This window comes from Paramormyrops kingsleyae, chromosome 14 (genome assembly GCF_048594095.1).
Source record: "Paramormyrops kingsleyae isolate MSU_618 chromosome 14, PKINGS_0.4, whole genome shotgun sequence".
Taxonomy (NCBI): domain Eukaryota; kingdom Metazoa; phylum Chordata; class Actinopteri; order Osteoglossiformes; family Mormyridae; genus Paramormyrops; species Paramormyrops kingsleyae.
The window spans coordinates 14886441-14904683 of record NC_132810.1 but is presented as its reverse complement, the minus strand read 5'-3'; the positions used below and the strand labels follow the sequence as shown (position 1 = coordinate 14904683).

Here is an 18243-nt window from a genome sequence, read left to right as displayed (position 1 = left end):
TCGCCGGTGTCCTCTTCCTCAGCGCTTTGGCGGAATCAGGTATAACTCTGACTTACTCTGGAGATGACACTTTCTAATTTATATAAACTGATAGAATGACAGAAGCTTGGTCTCATGGTGAAAGGTGAAGGATGGACCAGATTGGCCATGTTATTATTATTATTTCTTTAGTAGTAATTTACAGATAAGTTCACGTAAAGAGACGGAATATAAGTTATGAAATCAGGGATAAATTGTGTTTGATTAATGACATCAGCAACTACAGCTATGACCAACACCCACGTGTAACCAGGACATTTGCGTTTCTACACTAAAACAAACGGTTCAATTATTTATTATTAGGCCTAATATTTATTTGGCTGTGTTGCTAAAAATAGGTATAATAACTTGTAGTTGCATCGTTTTATGCTATATCCATCTTCTCATAAAGACCGCCAGCTCTGAAAGTTAGAGGACCTCATCGGGCTTTACTGCTGATTCGTAATGAAAGCATGACACATCCTTTTCTCGCTTCTTAATGTTGATTCTTAATGACAGCATGCTTACACGTCCTCTCTTCGCTTCTTCTGATTTTGATGCTCTTGCCTCCCTACAGCCATCGTGGACCGCTGGGAGTACCGCGAGGTGTACTTTCAGAAGATCAACGAGGTGAGCGGTGAAGCACATTTATTACCTTAATATTAATAATACCTTAATACTCCAGTCATCACCCTGCAAAGTGAATACATTCACACTGCAGCCTCTCCATCACACTGCTTGGAGATAATTGACTAATGGATCCATTCTCCTTTACATTCTAGATGTTAAGCCACGGACAGGCGTATCATAATAAAAATGATGAAAAGTTCATTCTGTATGTTAATTCTGACGATGCGGGTCTATCATGTTTCTGTGGTTAACTAACTTTTCCCGGCTCATCCACCCGCCGCCCCAGACCAGCGAGGACCTTCAGGAGCTGGAGGCTCTGCTGGAGGAACAGCTTCCTGGGCTTTGCTGGGCTTGCAAATGGATCGTAAAGAAAGCGAGGAAGCTCATAGGGGACAATAAGACGCCGGTAATGACCCCCCCCCCCCCCTCGGCCTTTTTGAACCGGTGAAGGACCCCAGGGCAAGCAGCGTCCCAGCTGACGCACTCGTGCGTTAAATAGATGCTCTGGATATTTACATAGGACATTTTGAAAATGATCGATACATACAGACATCTGAAAGCCGAAGCTGTAAAGATAATTTGAGTCAAATACATTTATGACGTTTAACAGTATTTTCCAAAACTGTCTCTTCAGGATCGTATGAGAGATGTGCTGAATCGGGTGTGTGACCAAATCGGGTTTTTAAAGAGCCAGTGCAAAAGATTCCTCGGCAAAGTCATGGATACGCTGGTGGAGGAGCTGTCGACGACAGACGACGAAAAACAGATCTGCATTAACCTCAAAGCCTGCAAGTGAGTCACCACAACCCTGAGACGGTTTAAAGTGCAACACCTCCTCATTTTAGGCACTGGATTGTAAGCTAACCTATGAACTTGTGTGCTGTTTGCTGTTAAAGGTAACCTGCAGAAGGATTCCTGAGGCGCTTTTCAAGGCAAGAGAATGCTGCTATCGTCAAAATGTCATGCGAAATTAAACAATAAAAGCAATATTTAAAAAAAAAAATGGTCATGTGATATTAACTTCCACCTCCCTGTGGTAGCTTAGCTGAAGGAATCTCCTTCTTGTTTCTCAGTCAATAAGAGCTGCAGAAAAAGTCCAATAGAAAGGATTAAAACTTCCATTTTAATATGTTAATTCTGGTGCAGCACACTTAGGGACAGGTCCAAGTGTTTTGTTGGATCCAAGACATCCATAAAACTATTCACAAACGCCCGGCATCGTGGGCCCACACAAAGGGTGGGACCCTGAAGGTGCGGAATATAACAAAAATATATCACAATTTTTTTTCAGGCAGAGTTTTTGCTAGTTGGTAGCTTTATATACAGAGAATTCTGTTGAAGAATTAGAGAGGAGGAAATACAAGGCAGTACCTGTGGTTTACTAACAACAGATCACTGGTGGGTCAGAAAGGATTCGGCTGACGAAACAACTTTAGATGCATGTATGAGCTGTAACTGTAGAGGCAGATTATAGAAACATGCTAATTGTTCATAATCTAATATCTTCAAATCTCACACCCCTAGTGGACACACCCACACACACAAATCAGTACATAATAAATATAGTCCTTAACACCAAGGGCTCCAGGGAAAGTATCCATCTGATAGATCTTCAGAAGCTGGTGGAGCAGGTGTCTGGTCTTCCTGGGGGGCGGGTGCGGCGTCACAGGGCAGGGGAAGTCCTGATCAGGCACAGGGAGTTTCGGGAGAGGACAGCCTCCTCCAGCACACCCAGGCTGTGCAGCAGAGCCTGCCGATCGAGCTTCTCCAGCCGGCGGGAACAGAGCCGGAGCTCCCGTACACAGGAGGACAGGCCATCCTCTGTCCCCGTGTCACAGGGCCGCCACACTGAGCAACCTGGGGGGGACAGTGCATGCAAACTGAGCAGGCTACACCGGCAAGGAATCGCAACCAAGCGTGCGACTCGTGGGATGAGAGACTGGGCCTAAGTGTTACTGTGGACCCGAGGTCAATAGCGCAGCAGGACCACAGTCACCGGGGCTAGCGGTCGATTGACAGGAGAGGACCCCCCCACCGGCCCTCAAACCAAGATGGAGCAAATGGCTCATATCAGAACCTCCAGATGATGACAGGTACAGCCCAAAATAAGCATTACAGCAACAACTTCTCAACCACAGGAGAAAATGAACAGACACACAACATGCACACCAACACCACATAGGTTTGTGTTTCCATGACGATGCTTCCCACACAATACGACTCTCTGTCTGAGCAGGACCACGTCTCCTGTCATTTCATGTTGTAGGGGATCTGCGTGAGGTCAGTGTGGAGTCGGCGTGGGTGTCAGTCTTAACCTGCAGGTCAAGGAAGGCCAGCATTCGCCCCGAGTCCCTCAGCGCACCCAGCAAGGCACCGAGGCCAGCCTCCGTCACACCGGGGTTCCCCGACAGGTCTAGGGACTCCAGAGATGGGCAGAGGGGCAGGCACCTGGGCAGGGGGGGGGGGGGGGGAATAAACACTGAGACGCTGCCTTCAGACGCAGGAGATCACTGCTGTGCCTCTTCCGAAATGCAGCATGTGGAAAACCGGCATTTTTACACCGTTCTGCTGGGCGTGGTTTTCAGTGACACCGTTTCACACACTCTACCCACAACAATACGGCTGTATCTCTGAGCGGTTTTGTTTTCTATCATTTTGTGCCTTAATTTGTTACGGGGGGTTGTGTGTGACTCAGCAGGTTACGGTGCCTTCTGTGACCAGAAAGCTGCCGATTCAAACCCCAGGGCCGGCAGTGTGATGTCACCGTTGGAGCCCTGAGCAACGTCCTTAACCCCGAGCCGCTCCAGGGACTGTCAGACTCCCTTCTCAACTGTGTAGTGTGATCACTAACCGTACCTGAGCACAGAGCACAGACATGACATCTATGATGCGACTGGCACATGCTTGCGTAGATAAACACTATACATGAACCAACCAGAAAGGAACAGATTGGTTAGGCTATACAGATTAGGTAGCAATCTGTTATTTCTATACTGTATATCTCTATATATATATATATATACACACATTTTAATCTGCACTTTTTTGATGGTTTAATCCTGGTTCTGCTGGTGGGAAGCAACAGGCCAGGATTCTTCCAGACTGCAGTACATCAGAAGCATTTTGAATGTGTGTGTGTGTGTGTGTGGGGGGGGGGGGGGGGGGGGGGGGTTGGGGGCACACTGGCATAAAACTAATATTTTATGTTAAATGTGGGGGGGTCCAAACAAATAATTATGAAATGTGAGGGGGACACGTCCCCCTGAGATTTAATGTCGGCAACGCCCATGCTGCAGTAGAGAAAAACAAGGTGAAACAGAAGACACTGGGAATGACTAAACAAGCCAGACAGAGGGCAGAACCAACTTCCTAATGGCAGAGATGACCGTCAAGTTATCTGACAGTTTCTCACTGTTCTCCATTAGTGGGAAACATTAAGTGCAAGTGTGAGGTGCATTGTTAGAACAGTTGGTATCAGGTTCCTAGAAGCAGGGCTGTTTCATAAAGCAAGTAGCCCTTCATTAATGGGAAACAGTGACTATTATTCACAGACGCACACCCATAAATAGTGAGTGAAACAGGAAATTGTGCTGTGGTTTCTTAAGTTTTTCCGGAGCTGTAAGGTGTGAAAAGATGGGGTTAGGGTTTACGTGCCCATCATCGCGACTTCAACAGAATCCTCTGCATATAAAGCTACTAACTAGCAGAACTAGGAAACAGCTGATAATCCGACTAATAGTTCAATTAGCATGATTAACAGGTAAAGCAGTGCTGACAACACGGGTTATGTGAGACAGGTGTGTAGTCACATGCTCAGAGCCGGGGAGGTCAGCTGGGCCTGTGCGCGCGGCCGAAAGGTGGATGTGAGTTAGGCAGTGAAGAGGCAGGCCGTTCCAAGCAACCTTGCTGCAGCCTGCGGGATGAGGCAGGGCGAGATGTGGGCGGGGTGAGATGTGGGCGGGGCGAGATGTGGGCGGGGTGAGATGTGGGCGGGGCGAGATGTGGGCGGGGTGAGATGTGGGCGGGGCGAGATGTGGGCGGGGTGAGATGTGGGCGGGGCGAGATGTGGGCGGGGTGAGATGTGGGCGGAGCGAGATGTAGGCGGAGCGAGATGTCATTCAGTTACCATATATGGGTGCAATGACATTAATGGTACCGCAGGTGGATCAGGGGATTAGGTTTAGGGTTAAGATAAGGGTTAAACAACAAATGCGCACCGTGTCATCTGCCATCTTTTTCCTAATATGGTAATTGTGTGACATCTCACTGTGCCTACATCTTGCTCTTCCCCTTCCCACAGGCTGCAGCGAAGACCCTCTCAGCTCTTCAGCACCAGCTCAAGTCTGGTGGAGCCCAGTGCATTATGGGAAAAGGCACACTGAGTGAAGGTAGCTTGCAACCGGATGGGGGACACTGCTGTCACAGATGCTGGAGATAAGCATTCAGCACCTCAAGGTCGGTATAAGAAGCAGATTCACGGGCCATAACCAGTCACCAACCGGGAATTGAACCAGAAAGCTGAGACAAGCATTGATAAGGGAAGGCTATCCGGCATCAGGCCAGCTGCTAGCTTAACCTGCTTGCAGAGCAGCGCCCCCTTCCAGGCCGGCTGCTAGCAGCTGACGAAGGACACACCTCTTATGTTGCCGAATCGAGTCATTCTGTCACGCCCGGGTGAGGAAGAAGGTGAGCATGAGCGTAGGGGGAAACGAAAAGAGCTTTCTTGGGGAAAACTAAACAGAACTAAACTCAAAGGACCACAAGAGATTTTTTGGATTTATTTAGATCTGCTTCAGATCCCCTCACCACTCAGGCTCCACAACATTTCATTTATTCGACCTGCAGTAATATCTGCATTGGTTAAGGAAATATGCACGTTAAACCCGATAAGTGAAGCCCTTGGTGAAGGTGGCCCTCATGTATCTTCTTTCAAGAGAAGAGCATTTTTCAAGAGGAATTTTAAGACTGTTGAACCAAGAGGATATTTCCTAGATTCCAGTCATAGCAGAAGCTTTCAGTATGTTCCAGTTCTGCAGTCATTACAGCAGGTTTTCTGTAACAGAGACATTATAGCATTTTTAAGTGCATTTAAGAGTCCTTTCATGATGGAAATCATTACAATGAAAACTCCTTTTTTTCTGAGAATGATTTTAGTATTGCACTCATTCGTTATCTGGATGATTCTGAAATATACAATCCGCTTGGGCTACCAGAAATAAACATAAAAGAACCGCTGTCTACATTGTTCTGGTAAATGTGCCGTCAGAGTTGAGGTTTTCACTGACTCACATTTATCTTGCAGCCCTCAATAAGTCTGTTGATGTGAAGAAATTTGGATACGAAAAGTTTCTTGAAGCACTTCTCAAAAACCTGGCTACTTGGGAACAGGAAGGAGTTTATATTGCCAGTTCGAGCAAAAATATCAATGATACTGTGTATTGCATTGCCACTCTCAGTCTTGGCGCCCCCTCGTGGACTTGTGGAGAGTTTTTCAGGGTCTAACATTTTCAGATTTTGTTTTGGTCAGCTTTCTGAACTTAAGACAATGGAAACACGGTCTGTGGCACTCATTCCTCGGACAAAGGAGTTTCATACACTGGACATCCGAGCTTTACGAGAAAAGCCCTTCTTTGCTGCATTGTCATGATCTCAAAAAGCAGTGTATACTAAGCGCTACGCAGTGCCATTTAAACTTTGTGTCTGGCTCCCCACCTTGCGCTACTCATGACTTATTTGTAGGATTAGTGAGTGTAAGTCACCCTGGATGAGAGCTTCGGAACCTGCGATTAGTGAGTGTAAGTCACCCTGGATGAGAGCTTTGGAACCTGGGATTAGTGAGTGTAAGTCAACCTGGATGAGAGCTTTGGAACCTGGGATTAGTGAGTGTAAGTCACTCTGGATGAGAGCTTTGGAACCTGCGATTAGTGAGTGTAAGTCACCCTGGATGAGAGCTTCGGAACCTGCGATTAGTGAGTGTAAGTCAACCTGGATGAGAGCTTCGGAACCTGGGATTAGTGAGTGTAAGTCACCCTGGATGAGAGCTTCGGAACCTGCGATTAGTGAGTGTAAGTCACCCTGGATGAGAGCTTCGGAACCTGGGATTAGTGAGTGTAAGTCACCCTGGATGAGAGCTTCGGAACCTGCGATTAGTGAGTGTAAGTCACCCTGGATGAGAGCTTCGGAACCTGGGATTAGTGAGTGTAAGTCACCCTGGATGAGAGCTTCGGAACCTGCGATTAGTGAGTGTAAGTCAACCTGGATGAGAGCTTCGGAACCTGGGATTAGTGAGTGTAAGTCACCCTGGATGAGAGCTTCGGAACCTGCGATTAGTGAGTGTAAATCAACCTGGATGAGAGCTTCGGAACCTGGGATTAGTGAGTGTAAGTCACCCTGGATGAGAGCTTCGGAACCTGGGATTAGTGAGTGTAAATCAACCTGGATGAGAGCTTCGGAACCTGGGATTAGTGAGTGTAAGTCACCCTGGATGAGAGCTTCGGAACCTGCGATTAGTGAGTGTAAGTCACCCTGGATGAGAGCTTCGGAACCTGCGATTAGTGAGTGTAAGTCACCCTGGATGAGAGCTTCGGAACCTGGGATTAGTGAGTGTAAGTCACCCTGGATGAGAGCTTCGGAACCTGGGATTAGTGAGTGTAAGTCACCCTGGATGAGAGCTTCGGAACCTGCGATTAGTGAGTGTAAGTCACTCTGGATGAGAGCTTCGGAACCTGGGATTAGTGAGTGTAAGTCACCCTGGATGAGAGCTTCGGAACCTGCGATTAGTGAGTGTAAGTCACCCTGGATGAGAGCTTCGGAACCTGCGATTAGTGAGTGTAAGTCACTCTGGATGAGAGCTTCGGAACCTGGGATTAGTGAGTGTAAGTCACCCTGGATGAGAGCTTCGGAACCTGCGATTAGTGAGTGTAAGTCACCCTGGATGAGAGCTTCGGAACCTGCGATTAGTGAGTGTAAGTCACTCTGGATAAGAACATCTAATAAATTAAATATAACAGAAAAGATGACATGCATGGGACTGCATGTTTAAAAGGTCCTTGTATGTTACCTAGTGCACTTCCGTGAACCAGATAACTTTACTTCTCAATTGGACTAAGTGACCAATAGTGGATTCCCTATGTATTGTCCAGTTTTACAGATATTTGAAAGTCTGTTAGATCTGTAGGAGAAAATATATATGAACTAAACTTTATTGGCCAGTTTCCCAGTCAATGATTAAGCCTAAGCCTAGACTAGCTTTGAGTTACAATGGTGAATCTCCATTGAAACGGAAATTTAGTCCAAGACTAGTCTTAATCCTAGTTCGGGAAACCGGCCCCATGTGACCTTAGAACCAAATAGTCACATCAATGATGTAATGAGATTGTACATATTTAAAATATGTAATTTTAATTGATTAAATTACATACTTCCCTAAAATGTTATTTCTATGTGGGTGTGTGATTTTAAAGTTGGTTCTTCAGTTTTGTTGGTGATGGGCGTCTGTTGGTAATGACCACAGTGAAGTACACAATAGTTTCGGGAGCCCTGAAGAAGGCAGTGGTGTGACTTCCTTTGTCATTTGATATACTGTAGCTCCGGTGAGATGGCGCCGCATAGCGGAGCCCATTAGCATTTTCCAGCATGCTTGTGGGCCTTGTCTATAGCATCTGTGTATGTCTAGTTGCAAATGGCTGTTCTGCGAAACTGATTGTCATGTGTACCCTTAGCTGTGTTCTTTGTCTGATCCTCACATGTTTCTTTGTAATGTGCAGCTTCTCCCTGTGTGTGCGACCTAATGTGCTGTAAGACCCCCTGTGTTTCAGCGACATGCTTGTCACGGTGTGCTTGCTGTTTGTGGCTTGTTCATATTAAGACTTGCATTAAAAAGCAACTCTGGTGACACTGTCTCATCTCGTCTTTTCTCTACCACAGTGATACGTCATTCTACTAAACGGTACAGTATTTTATACAGTTTAACTATCAGGAAAAAAATATTTGAATGTAGGATGTTAGTCAATATTTATTTCACGCTGTTTGACTACTTGTTATAAAAATATGCATTGGTGAATTATTTGGAATCGTCACATAAGGTAAGTCTGAATGGTAAAACTAAAAATAATTGCTGTGTTTCAGAGACTAGACCATTCTCATCTGGTGTGTCCCATGCAGAGAGACCAATTATGTCATGTGATCATTTTCCATATACGAAGATGTTCTGATGTAGAAAAGTCGAACATCAGATACTGTTTTCGGAGACAACATGGCATTGGCAAGGTTTCATTGTGTGTTTCAATGAATGATAAAGTTTGCTTAATTAACTATATTAAGAAAATAAAATTCAACTAATAATTTAAAGTTGGCAGGATCTTCTCAAGTTCAGATTTGAAGGAATCTAGGATCCTAACTTGCCCTACCCCATCGGGCAAACTATTCCATACTCCAATTACAATCGGGGAGAAGTTGTTCTTTCTCAGATCCACATTAAATCCCCCCCCCCCCCCCCGCTAAATTCCGACTGTGGCCACGGGTTCTTGAATTAGAATTTATTTTGAAGAAACAATTTGGATGAACAGCATCTAGACCTGTTACAACCTTATATACTTGGATCATGTCACCTCTTAGTCTCCTTTGTTCAAGGCTAAAGAAATTCAGCTCAGCCAACCTCTGCTCATAAGACATCCCCCAAAGGCCAGGAATCATCCTTGTAGCCCTGCGTTGGACCGTGTCTAAAGCAGCAACATCCTTTATGCGGTAAGGTGACCAAACCTGGACACAGTATTCAAGGTGAGGTCTGACAGGGGCATTATATCATCTTAGCATTACTTCCCTTGATTTAACCTTAACACACGTTGGTGAAAGTGGGACATGGCAGTGCCAGTATACACACCAACGATGTGATGCATTTCTGTGTAGGTGTGTGATTTTAAAGTTGGTTCTTCAGTAACTAAAGATAGTTGTTGGTAATGGGCAGCTGTTGGTAATGACCACAGTGAAGTACACAATGCTTTCGGGAGCCCTGAATACAGATAATGGTGTTACTTCCTTTGTCATTTGACTGTAGCAAATAGTGTAAAATGCACTGTAGCACTGGAAAGAAAAAAATATCAATATGCATCATCCTTGTATTAAGCTTCCTTAATTTCAGTTGATCCCATTTATCTACATTAATTTTAACTGCCATTTATCAGCCCAGTCTGTAATAAGAATGAGGCCCTGCTACACAGTCCTATTACATTTCAATAACAGAATGGATTGTCTAAGGTTTAAAATAGAGACCTGCACTCCCTCGGGAGTACCGCGGGACCCAACGCACCGAGTGATTTGATGGGTGAATGCGGGTGCGGGCGGTAAGGTCCTCATGTATGTGCGGGTTGCGGGAGAAAAGAATTAATCGCGGGACTCCCGCAAAATCTTAAAATTAATTTATTAAAAACAAATACTCATTTATCCACTGCACAAAAGCAACAAGAACGACTAAATTAAAATAATAATTTACAGGCGAATCTGAAAAGCTCCTCGTTCGTGTCCATGTTCATCATTCCATTTAATTAAACTAAAATAAAACGAAACATATTTGTTTATTTTCCGTTTCTTTTTTATATATACTCAAAAGGGAAGCAAGTGAAACAAATAACAGAGTAGCGGGAAGAAGCGGTAAAAATAAAACTACTTATATGTTCACCTGCGGGATTTTGCGGGCGGGAGCTTGACTGAAAAATCCGTCCCGCACAGGTCACTAGTTTAAAATGCAACACCATCTCACTTTGCTGGTTTCAGTTAGTCCCGCCCCATTGCCCAGTTTGCAGCTAGGTGTACTTACTGGGACGGCTTACGCCCCTGCAAAAAGAGGAAGCCCCAGTCTTTAAATAGGTCCGTTTCTACACCGCGCACAGACGACGCTTTCGAAGAGTTTATGACAATGACCTGCATCCGCATCCTCGCCGGTGTCCTCTTCCTCAGCGCTTTGTTGGAATCAGGTATAACTCTGAGTTACACTGGAGATGACACTTTCTAATTTATATAAACTGATGGAATGACAGAAGCTTGGTCTCATGGTGAAAGGTGAAGGATGGACCAGATTGGCCATGCTATCATTATAATTTTTTTAGTAGTAATTTACTTTACAGATAAGTTCACTTAAAGAGATGGAATATGAGTTATGAAATCAGGGATAAATTGTGTTTGATTAATGACATCAGTAACTACAGCTATGACCAACACCCACGTGTAACCAGGAAATTTTCGTTTCTACATTAAAACAAACAGTTCAATTATTTATCATTAGGTCTAATATTTATTTGGCTATGTTACTAAAAATAAGCATAACAACTTGTAGTTGCATCGTTTTATGCTATATCCATCTTCTCATAAAGACCGCCAGCTCTGAAAGTTAGAGGACCTCATCGGGCTTTACTGCTGATTCGTAATGAAAGCATGACACATCCTTTTCTCGCTTCTTAATGTTGATTCTTAATGACAGCATGCTTACACATCCTCTCTTCACTTCTTCTGATTTTGATGCTCTTGCCTCCCTACAGCCATCGTGGACCGCTGGGAGTACCGCGAGGTGTACTTTCAGAAGATCAACGAGGTGAGCGGTGAAGCACATTTATTACCTTAATATTAATAATACCTTAATACTCCAGTCATCACCCTGCAAAGTGAATACATTCACACTGCAGCCTCTCCATCACACTGCTTGGAGATAATTGACTAATGGATCCATTCTCCTTTACATTCTAGATGTTAAGCCATGGACAGGCGTATCATAATAAAAATGATGAAAAATTCATTCTGTATGTTAATTCTGACGATGCGGGTCTATCATGTTTCTGTGGTTAACTAACTTTTCCCGGCTCATCCACCCGCCACCCCAGACCAGTGAGGACTTTCAGGAGCTGGAGGCTCTGCTGGAGGAGCAGCTTCCTGGGCTTTGCTGGGCTTGCAAATGGATCGTACAGAAAGCAAGGAAGCTCATAGGGGACAATAAGACACCGGTAATGACCCCCCCCCGTTGACGTTTTTGAACCAGTGAAGGACCCCAGACCCCAGGGGCAAAGCGGACAAACAGCTTCCTACTTGACTCACTCATGCGTTAAATAGATGCTCTGGATATTTACTTAGGACATTTTGAAAATGATCGGTACATGCAGCCATCTGAAAGCCAAGAAGTCAAATATTTTCATGAAATTTAACAGTGTTTTCCAAAACTGTCCCTTCAGGAGAATGCAAAAGATGTGCTGAATCAGATGTGTGACAAAATCGGATTTTTACGGGGCCTGTGCAAAAGATTCCTCAGTAAAGTGAGTGACATGCTAGTGGAGGAGCTGTCGACGACTGACAGCCCCCAGCAGGCCTGCATTAACCTCAATGCCTGCAAGTGAGTCACCACAACCCTGAGACGGTTTAAAGTGCAATACCTCCTCATTTTAGGCACTGGATTGTAAGCTAACCTATGAACTTGTGTGCTGTTTGCTGTTAAAGGTAACCTGCAGAAGGATTCCTGAGGCGCTTTTCAAGGCAAGATACCGCTGCCATCATCTATTCAAAATGTCATGCAAAATTTTAAAAATAAAAGCAGTATTTTAAAAAAAAAAAACAATGGTCCTGTGATATTAACTTTCACCTCCCTGCGGCAGTGTCGGCACTCAGGTGGCACTGGGTGCTGCTGCATTTACACACATCCCACTCGCTTAGCTGAAGGAGTCTCAGTCAATTAGGGCAGCAGAAAAACTGGGATCCAACAGAAAGGATGAAAACTTCCATGGTTTTAATATGCACCATTAATTCAGGTCCATCACACTTACGGACAGATCCAAGTGATTTTTTTAAAGGGCACGAGACATCCATAACAATTCAGAAACCCCACACTTATAGCCCTACATCACCCTACACACACACACACCCACTGACACACAAAAGGTGGACACACACACACACACACCCACAGACACACAAAGGGTGGACACACACACACACACACACACATATGTAGGGTAAAGATATCCTTATGGGGGCCGCTCATTCATTTCAATGGGAAAAATGCTAACGCTAACTCTGACAACCTTAACCCCTACCCTAACCATGACCATAAGTAACCTAACAAAATAGTTTTTTCATAGCAGTCACCGATTTTTATAAAATAGAGTTTTCCCTTATGGGGACCAGGAAACCAGTCCCCATAAGGGAAAAAAAACCCAGATATTTATCACGTTATGGGGACATTATGTCCCCATAAGGATAGGTAAACCCGCTCGCACACACACACACCCACCCACACGAACCAAGCATGCAACTTGTGGGATGAGAGACTGGGCCTAAGTATTACTGTGGACCCGAGGTCAATAGCACAGCAGGACCACGGTCACCGGGGCTAGTGGTCGATTGACAAGAGAGGACCCCACCCAACAACCCTCAAACCAAGATGGAGCAAATGGCTCATATCAGAACCTCCAGATGATGACAGGTACAGCCCAAAATAAGCATTACAGCAACAGCTTCTCAACCACAGCAGAAAATGAGCAGACACACAACATGCACACCAACACCACATGGGTTTGTGTTTCCATGACGACACTTCCTACACAATACGACTCTGTCTGAGCAGGACCACGTCTCCTGTCATTTCGTGTTGTAGGGGGTCTGCGTGAGGTCAGTGTGGAGTCGGCGTGGGTGTCAGTCTTAACCTGCAGGTCAAGGAAGGCCAGCATTTGCCCCGAGTCCCTCAGTGCACCCAGCCTCCGTCACACCGGGGTTCCCCGACAGGTCTAGGGACTCCAGAGATGGGCAGAGGGGCAGGCACCTGGCAGGGGGAGGGGGGGGGAATAAACACTGAGACGCTGCCCTCAGACGCAGGAGATCACTGCTGTGCCTCTTCCGAAATGCAGCATGTGGAAAACCGGCATTTTTACACCGTTCTGCTGGACGTGGTTTTCAGTGACACCGTTTCACACACTTGACTTGACTTGAGGTTACGGTGCCTTCTGTGACCAGAAAGCTGCCGACTCAAACCCCAGGGCCGGCAGTGTGATGTCACCGTTGGAGCCCTGAGCAAGGTCCTTAACCCCGAGCCGCTCCAGGGACTGTCAGACTCTGCCCTCTCAACTGTATGCTGCTTTGGACAAAAACATCTGCTGAATAAATGTGATGCATTTTGAAGGCAAAGAGAAGGAGCAGAAACACACCTGGCCAAGCACAGGACGTCCGTGTCACTCAGGCCGTTGGCAGACAAGCTCAGATGTTGCACGGTGCAGTGCCCCTGCGAGAGAAGCCAAACGTGAGCGGGTACCAGGCAGGGGGGCAGAGAGTGAGCGTGACGTTAGACGGGAGCAGGGGGTCAGGCAGACTGGGTAGCAACAAAAATGTAACGAACATGACGACAAGAGGTGCAGTGTGGCCCGAAACATTAAGTGCAATGTGAGCGATATCAATGGGGGAGGGGGGACAATCGTGCTCAGGCACGGTACATGGCAACCGGGCCGAGTGTGAGTACAGCCCACGGCGATGTCCACACAGCAAGCGCCGAACCGCTTGGCACAGGCGAAACATTTGCGGCAAACCCCCTGGTGCTTCTGAAAGGTGCTGAGTGGGTGAATAGTGCCACGAACGGGCACTGGCCATAAAAATGTGCGACTATAAAGTGTTTTGTGGCTTGAAGCCAAAAAAAGGCTCTTGATCTCTCAGTGTTAGGTCAAAACATAAGTGTGTTTAGTTTCATTAGCTAAATATGCTTACTAAAATCAACCTGCTATCCCTGTCTCTGCACTTAACTCAGGATACTGCGATTATTAGTTTCTCCTCCATGTTGTTAAGCAGTTTGGTTTCCAAGTCGCCAGACCTACCCGGCACAAACTGAAGATTATATCTGATTGGATGCCGCTTTGCTCAAGGTCAGCGAACAAGGTGAAAGGCCAATCAGTGTGAACTCTGAGTGGCGCAGCGAAGCTGCAAAAACCAAGTGGTGCTTGGGAGCCGAGGCAGCGCCGCAGCGGCAGAGCAGGTGGCCTCTGCGCAGTCTAAGGGGGCCTCTGCGCAGTCTAAGGGGGCCTCTGCGCAGTCTAAGGGGGCCTCTGCGCAGTCTAGGGCTGCAGGGAGCTGGAGGGGGCTGCGGGGGGCTGGGGGGCCTGGCAGGAGCACGACGGTGCACATGAGTGCAATTTCCCGTGCGATCTTCTTCACAGTTCACACATGAAGTGTGAAAAGGTGGGGTTAGGGTTTTACACATCCGTCACCAAAACGTCAAACAAATTCTCCGCATATGAAGCTACCAGTAAAACTCTGTAGGAAATGGCTGATAATCTGATTAATGGTTAGATTTGCATGATTAACAGCTAAAGCAGCGCCGGGGAGGTCAGCTGGGCCTGTGCGTGCGGTCGAGAGCTGGATGTGAGTCAGGCAGTGAAGAGGCAGGCTCTTCAGCACCAGTTCAAGCTCGGTGGAGCCCAGTGCATTGTGGGAAAGGCACACCGAGCGAAGGTGGCCCGTACCTGGATGGGGCACACTGTCATTATGGGTGCTGGTAAGAGAAGGCTAAGCGTTCAGGACCTCCAGGTCGGTATAAAGATCGTAGAATCATATGGGCAGCAGGCAGAAACAGACCTATCTAAAGAGGCCTAAGGATGGGGGCTTCCTCTTTCTGCTGGACTGTAAGCCCCGCCAGCTGCACATCGCAGCAGGGGTGTGTGTGTGTGTGTGTGTGTGGGGGGGGGGGGGGGGGGGCAACTGAGCATCTGGCCCTTTAAATTCTTTTAATTTCCTGAGGTCCATTTAAGGCGACCAGAACATAGTGGGTCACAGAACGAGGGTCAGGAAAGGCTCACCCGCAAGTGTGCTGGCCAGCAGGAGGCGATGTTGCTGCAGGAAACGAGCAGTGAGGCCACAGGCTTGCAGGGACAGAGTGGCCAGCAGGGGGCAGGCTGACAGGACAGAGGAGAGAGGCTGCGATACCCAGTCTCCCAGAGGGTTAGCACTCAGGTTCAGCTCTTCCAGACACTAGAGAGGGGGGAAGGAGATGAGATACACAGCCAGGTCTGTGTGTAAGACACAGACAGACCATTAAATCAGCAAGAACAGAAGCCTCAGATTTACTGAAAACTCTAGATTCACACCCCCTTGAGGAATTGGATGCTGACATTTTCAGGGACTCCCCATGCCTGCATTCCCACCTGCCTCTCCCTCCTACTTATGCTGCCATAGCCGTATCTGCCGGAGCTTGCACATTGCACTTACCTAACTGTTTGCACTGCCTCTAGTCTCCCCTACTTTGGCTAATGCACTTTTTTATTTCTCCTACCCCTCCTGGGATGTGCTGCCTGGAGACCCCCCTCCAAAACAAAATCAAGATATTCTGCCTACCCGTTGCCTGTGACGTCTCTGCTACCTGTGACGTCCTTCCGGCCTGCCCGCCCTTGTCCTTGTGACGTCTCTCCTTCCTTCCTTGCTGCTGTACCACTGTTCATCCTTCTACCACAAGCAGCATCGGCATGTCTGCCCCCTGCAAATCTTAAAATTTGGTCAGTGTGAATTGGGACTTTGCCATCTTGTTCATTTGACTTCCTCTGCTGGCCCCTGTAGGACGGACTCCCCCTAAGAGTTTGGTTCCTCCCAAAGAATATTTCCTTGACACTGTCGGGGATAATGTAAAGCACTTTGAGAGGATGTAATATTGTGAAAATGCACTATACAAATACGATTGAAACGAACTGAATCAGCTTTTTCGATACACGCATCAGCTAGGAAACCCAACACAGGTATCCCCCGCTTTAGGAACGTTCGCTTTACACCACTCCGCATTTATGAAAGACCTACATTAGCATCTGTTTTTGTTGATGGAATGAAAGATTATAGTAGAGCTGAAAAATCCCGCCTAGCGACATCATAGTGTAGCATCATGGCACATAACTCGTGTGTTTGTGGTGATGCTGGTGTGAATACAATTATAACACATACATTTATCATCATTATCCAGTATTTTGTACAGTACATTTCCTGTACTTTTTTTATCGTTGTTTAGGCTATACCATATAGCCTAAGTGTGCAGTAGACATTAGCATCTACGTTTGTGTAAGTGCACAATGACATTCTCACAACAACAAAGCCACCTAACAATGCCTTTCTCGGAACGCATCCCTGTCCTTACGCAGCGCATGGCAGTATTGGTTCCGTTAATTGAAGCTTTTTGGGGTCTGGAAACACTCGGAAATGTTTCCGATATAGATTAATGGTAATTGCTTCATCACTTTACACCATTTCAGCTTACAAAAGGTTTCACAGGAGCGCTCTACTTTCGGATAGCATTAACCAAAACGGTAACAACATCTAACCAATTTCAGTAATCAGTTTCAAAACCCAGTTTTAGCAATCAGAACCCGTACGACTCCGATCACCTACCGCCCCCCAACGGATCCAAGGCGTTGACACAGCGTCGTTCACTTCGGACGGAAGAAGCGAGACTTTTTTTTTTATTATTAACTTCAAGCAGACATACAAGTCCAATATAAAACATCAAATATAGAGTTTAACGCTAGGGGGGAAGAAAGAAAAAAAAAGATCATCTATATAAAGATTCCTAATACAGAACAAGCCGTTAAAGTCCTAACTGCCTTTTGTTTTGAAGAGTACTTAATCGAACAGATGTATTGTTTGAACTCTTTCTCAAAGGCAATAAAGCATGGCTTACTACTCGCAAATTTACATTTATGAATATGAAATTTTGCCATCAAAATAATAAGGTTAATTATGTAAACATGAGACTTTTTAAATGTGTCATTTTCTGTGAGACCAAACAATACGTTTTTCCACAGTAAAATAAAGTTTTTAACAATACGTTCAGAAATAAAATTACAGAGGTTTTGTCAGAAATTCGTGACAACAGGGCAATGCCAAAACAAATGCACAACAGATTCCGGGTGTTCATTACAGAAGTTACAGGTAATATCAATGTCCTTTTTAAACCGTCGTTTAATAAACCATTTAGCTGGGTAGAATCTGTGAATAAGTTTAAAATAAATTTCCTTAATTTTATTGGTAATTAAATATTTATTAGGGAGAAGCCAGACCTTCTTCCAAATCACATCATCCACAAACTGACTCCAGTATGAAAGAAGCGAGACTTACCTCCCCTCCCGCCGCTCCGTCCAAACTCTCCGCCTCTTTTTAGGCTGTGCTTCGCCCAAATAATCCCCAGCCAACCATCAACCTGCTGATCTGGGGCCCAAAATCTTAAGCAACGCCCCTGCGCACACCCATGAGCAGTTTGGTAACTCCAATTAATCTCCGGGGGGGAGGGAGCCACAGCAAACCTTACGACGACTCGCTGTTCTGTCGATATGTGCTGCCTTGTCGAAAAATGCTACCGTAGTGCTAATCGATAGCCCTAACCCTAACTCTTACCCTAACCGCCAGAACCTAACCCTAATTCCAAAACGGTGGAACTGTACATGCGCAGAAAGGCTCGATAGCACGTCTCGGTAGGTAGTATTTTATGACAGAACACCGCCCCAGAGGAAAAGCGGAGCTGTGCTAATGTTTTATTCACGCTCCCGCCTAAACTGGTAGGATGGTTTCAGTGCTCAGTCTCGCGCTCCCATCAGCAGAAAGGTG

At 46.1% G+C, this 18243-nt stretch overlaps 1 protein-coding gene and 1 long non-coding RNA gene across 5 annotated transcripts; one reads left to right on the top strand and one right to left on the bottom strand.

The window, feature by feature from the left end:
• Nucleotides 1-1693: 1693 nt before the first annotated feature.
• On the bottom strand, nt 1694-17888 carry LOC111855549 (uncharacterized). 4 transcript variants are annotated; one of them, XR_011982610.1, is made up of 6 exons: nt 15997-17563; nt 15462-15633; nt 13827-13900; nt 13329-13444; nt 2964-3096; nt 1694-2505 (listed from the first exon to the last, which is right to left on the bottom strand). It is a non-coding gene; the product is annotated as an uncharacterized lncRNA (long non-coding RNA). The 4 variants fall into 4 exon arrangements; XR_011982611.1 differs by lacking the exon at nt 2964-3096; XR_002840917.2 differs by lacking the exons at nt 1694-2505; nt 2964-3096 and adding an exon at nt 17758-17888 and having other exon boundaries at nt 12396-13444; nt 15997-17164.
• Nucleotides 10440-12241, top strand: LOC140578420 (antimicrobial peptide NK-lysin-like). Its single transcript, XM_072699381.1, has 5 exons — nt 10440-10619; nt 11181-11233; nt 11520-11639; nt 11865-12022; nt 12127-12241. The coding sequence occupies exons 1-5, from the start codon at nt 10556-10558 to the stop codon at nt 12128-12130; spliced, it is 399 nt and encodes a 132-aa protein (XP_072555482.1). The 5' UTR covers nt 10440-10555; the 3' UTR covers nt 12131-12241.
• Nucleotides 17889-18243: the final 355 nt, after the last annotated feature.

Excerpts from the sequence above, each read along its gene's own strand:
- LOC140578420 (XM_072699381.1), top strand. The coding sequence starts at position 10,556 with ATGACAATGACCTGCATCCGCATCCTCGCCGGTGTCCTCTTCCTCAGC. Across the intron at positions 10,620-11,180 it reads CAGCGCTTTGTTGGAATCAG|CCATCGTGGACCGCTGGGAG; the intron begins GTATAACTCTGA and ends GCCTCCCTACAG. Across the intron at positions 11,234-11,519 it reads ACTTTCAGAAGATCAACGAG|ACCAGTGAGGACTTTCAGGA; the intron begins GTGAGCGGTGAA and ends CCGCCACCCCAG.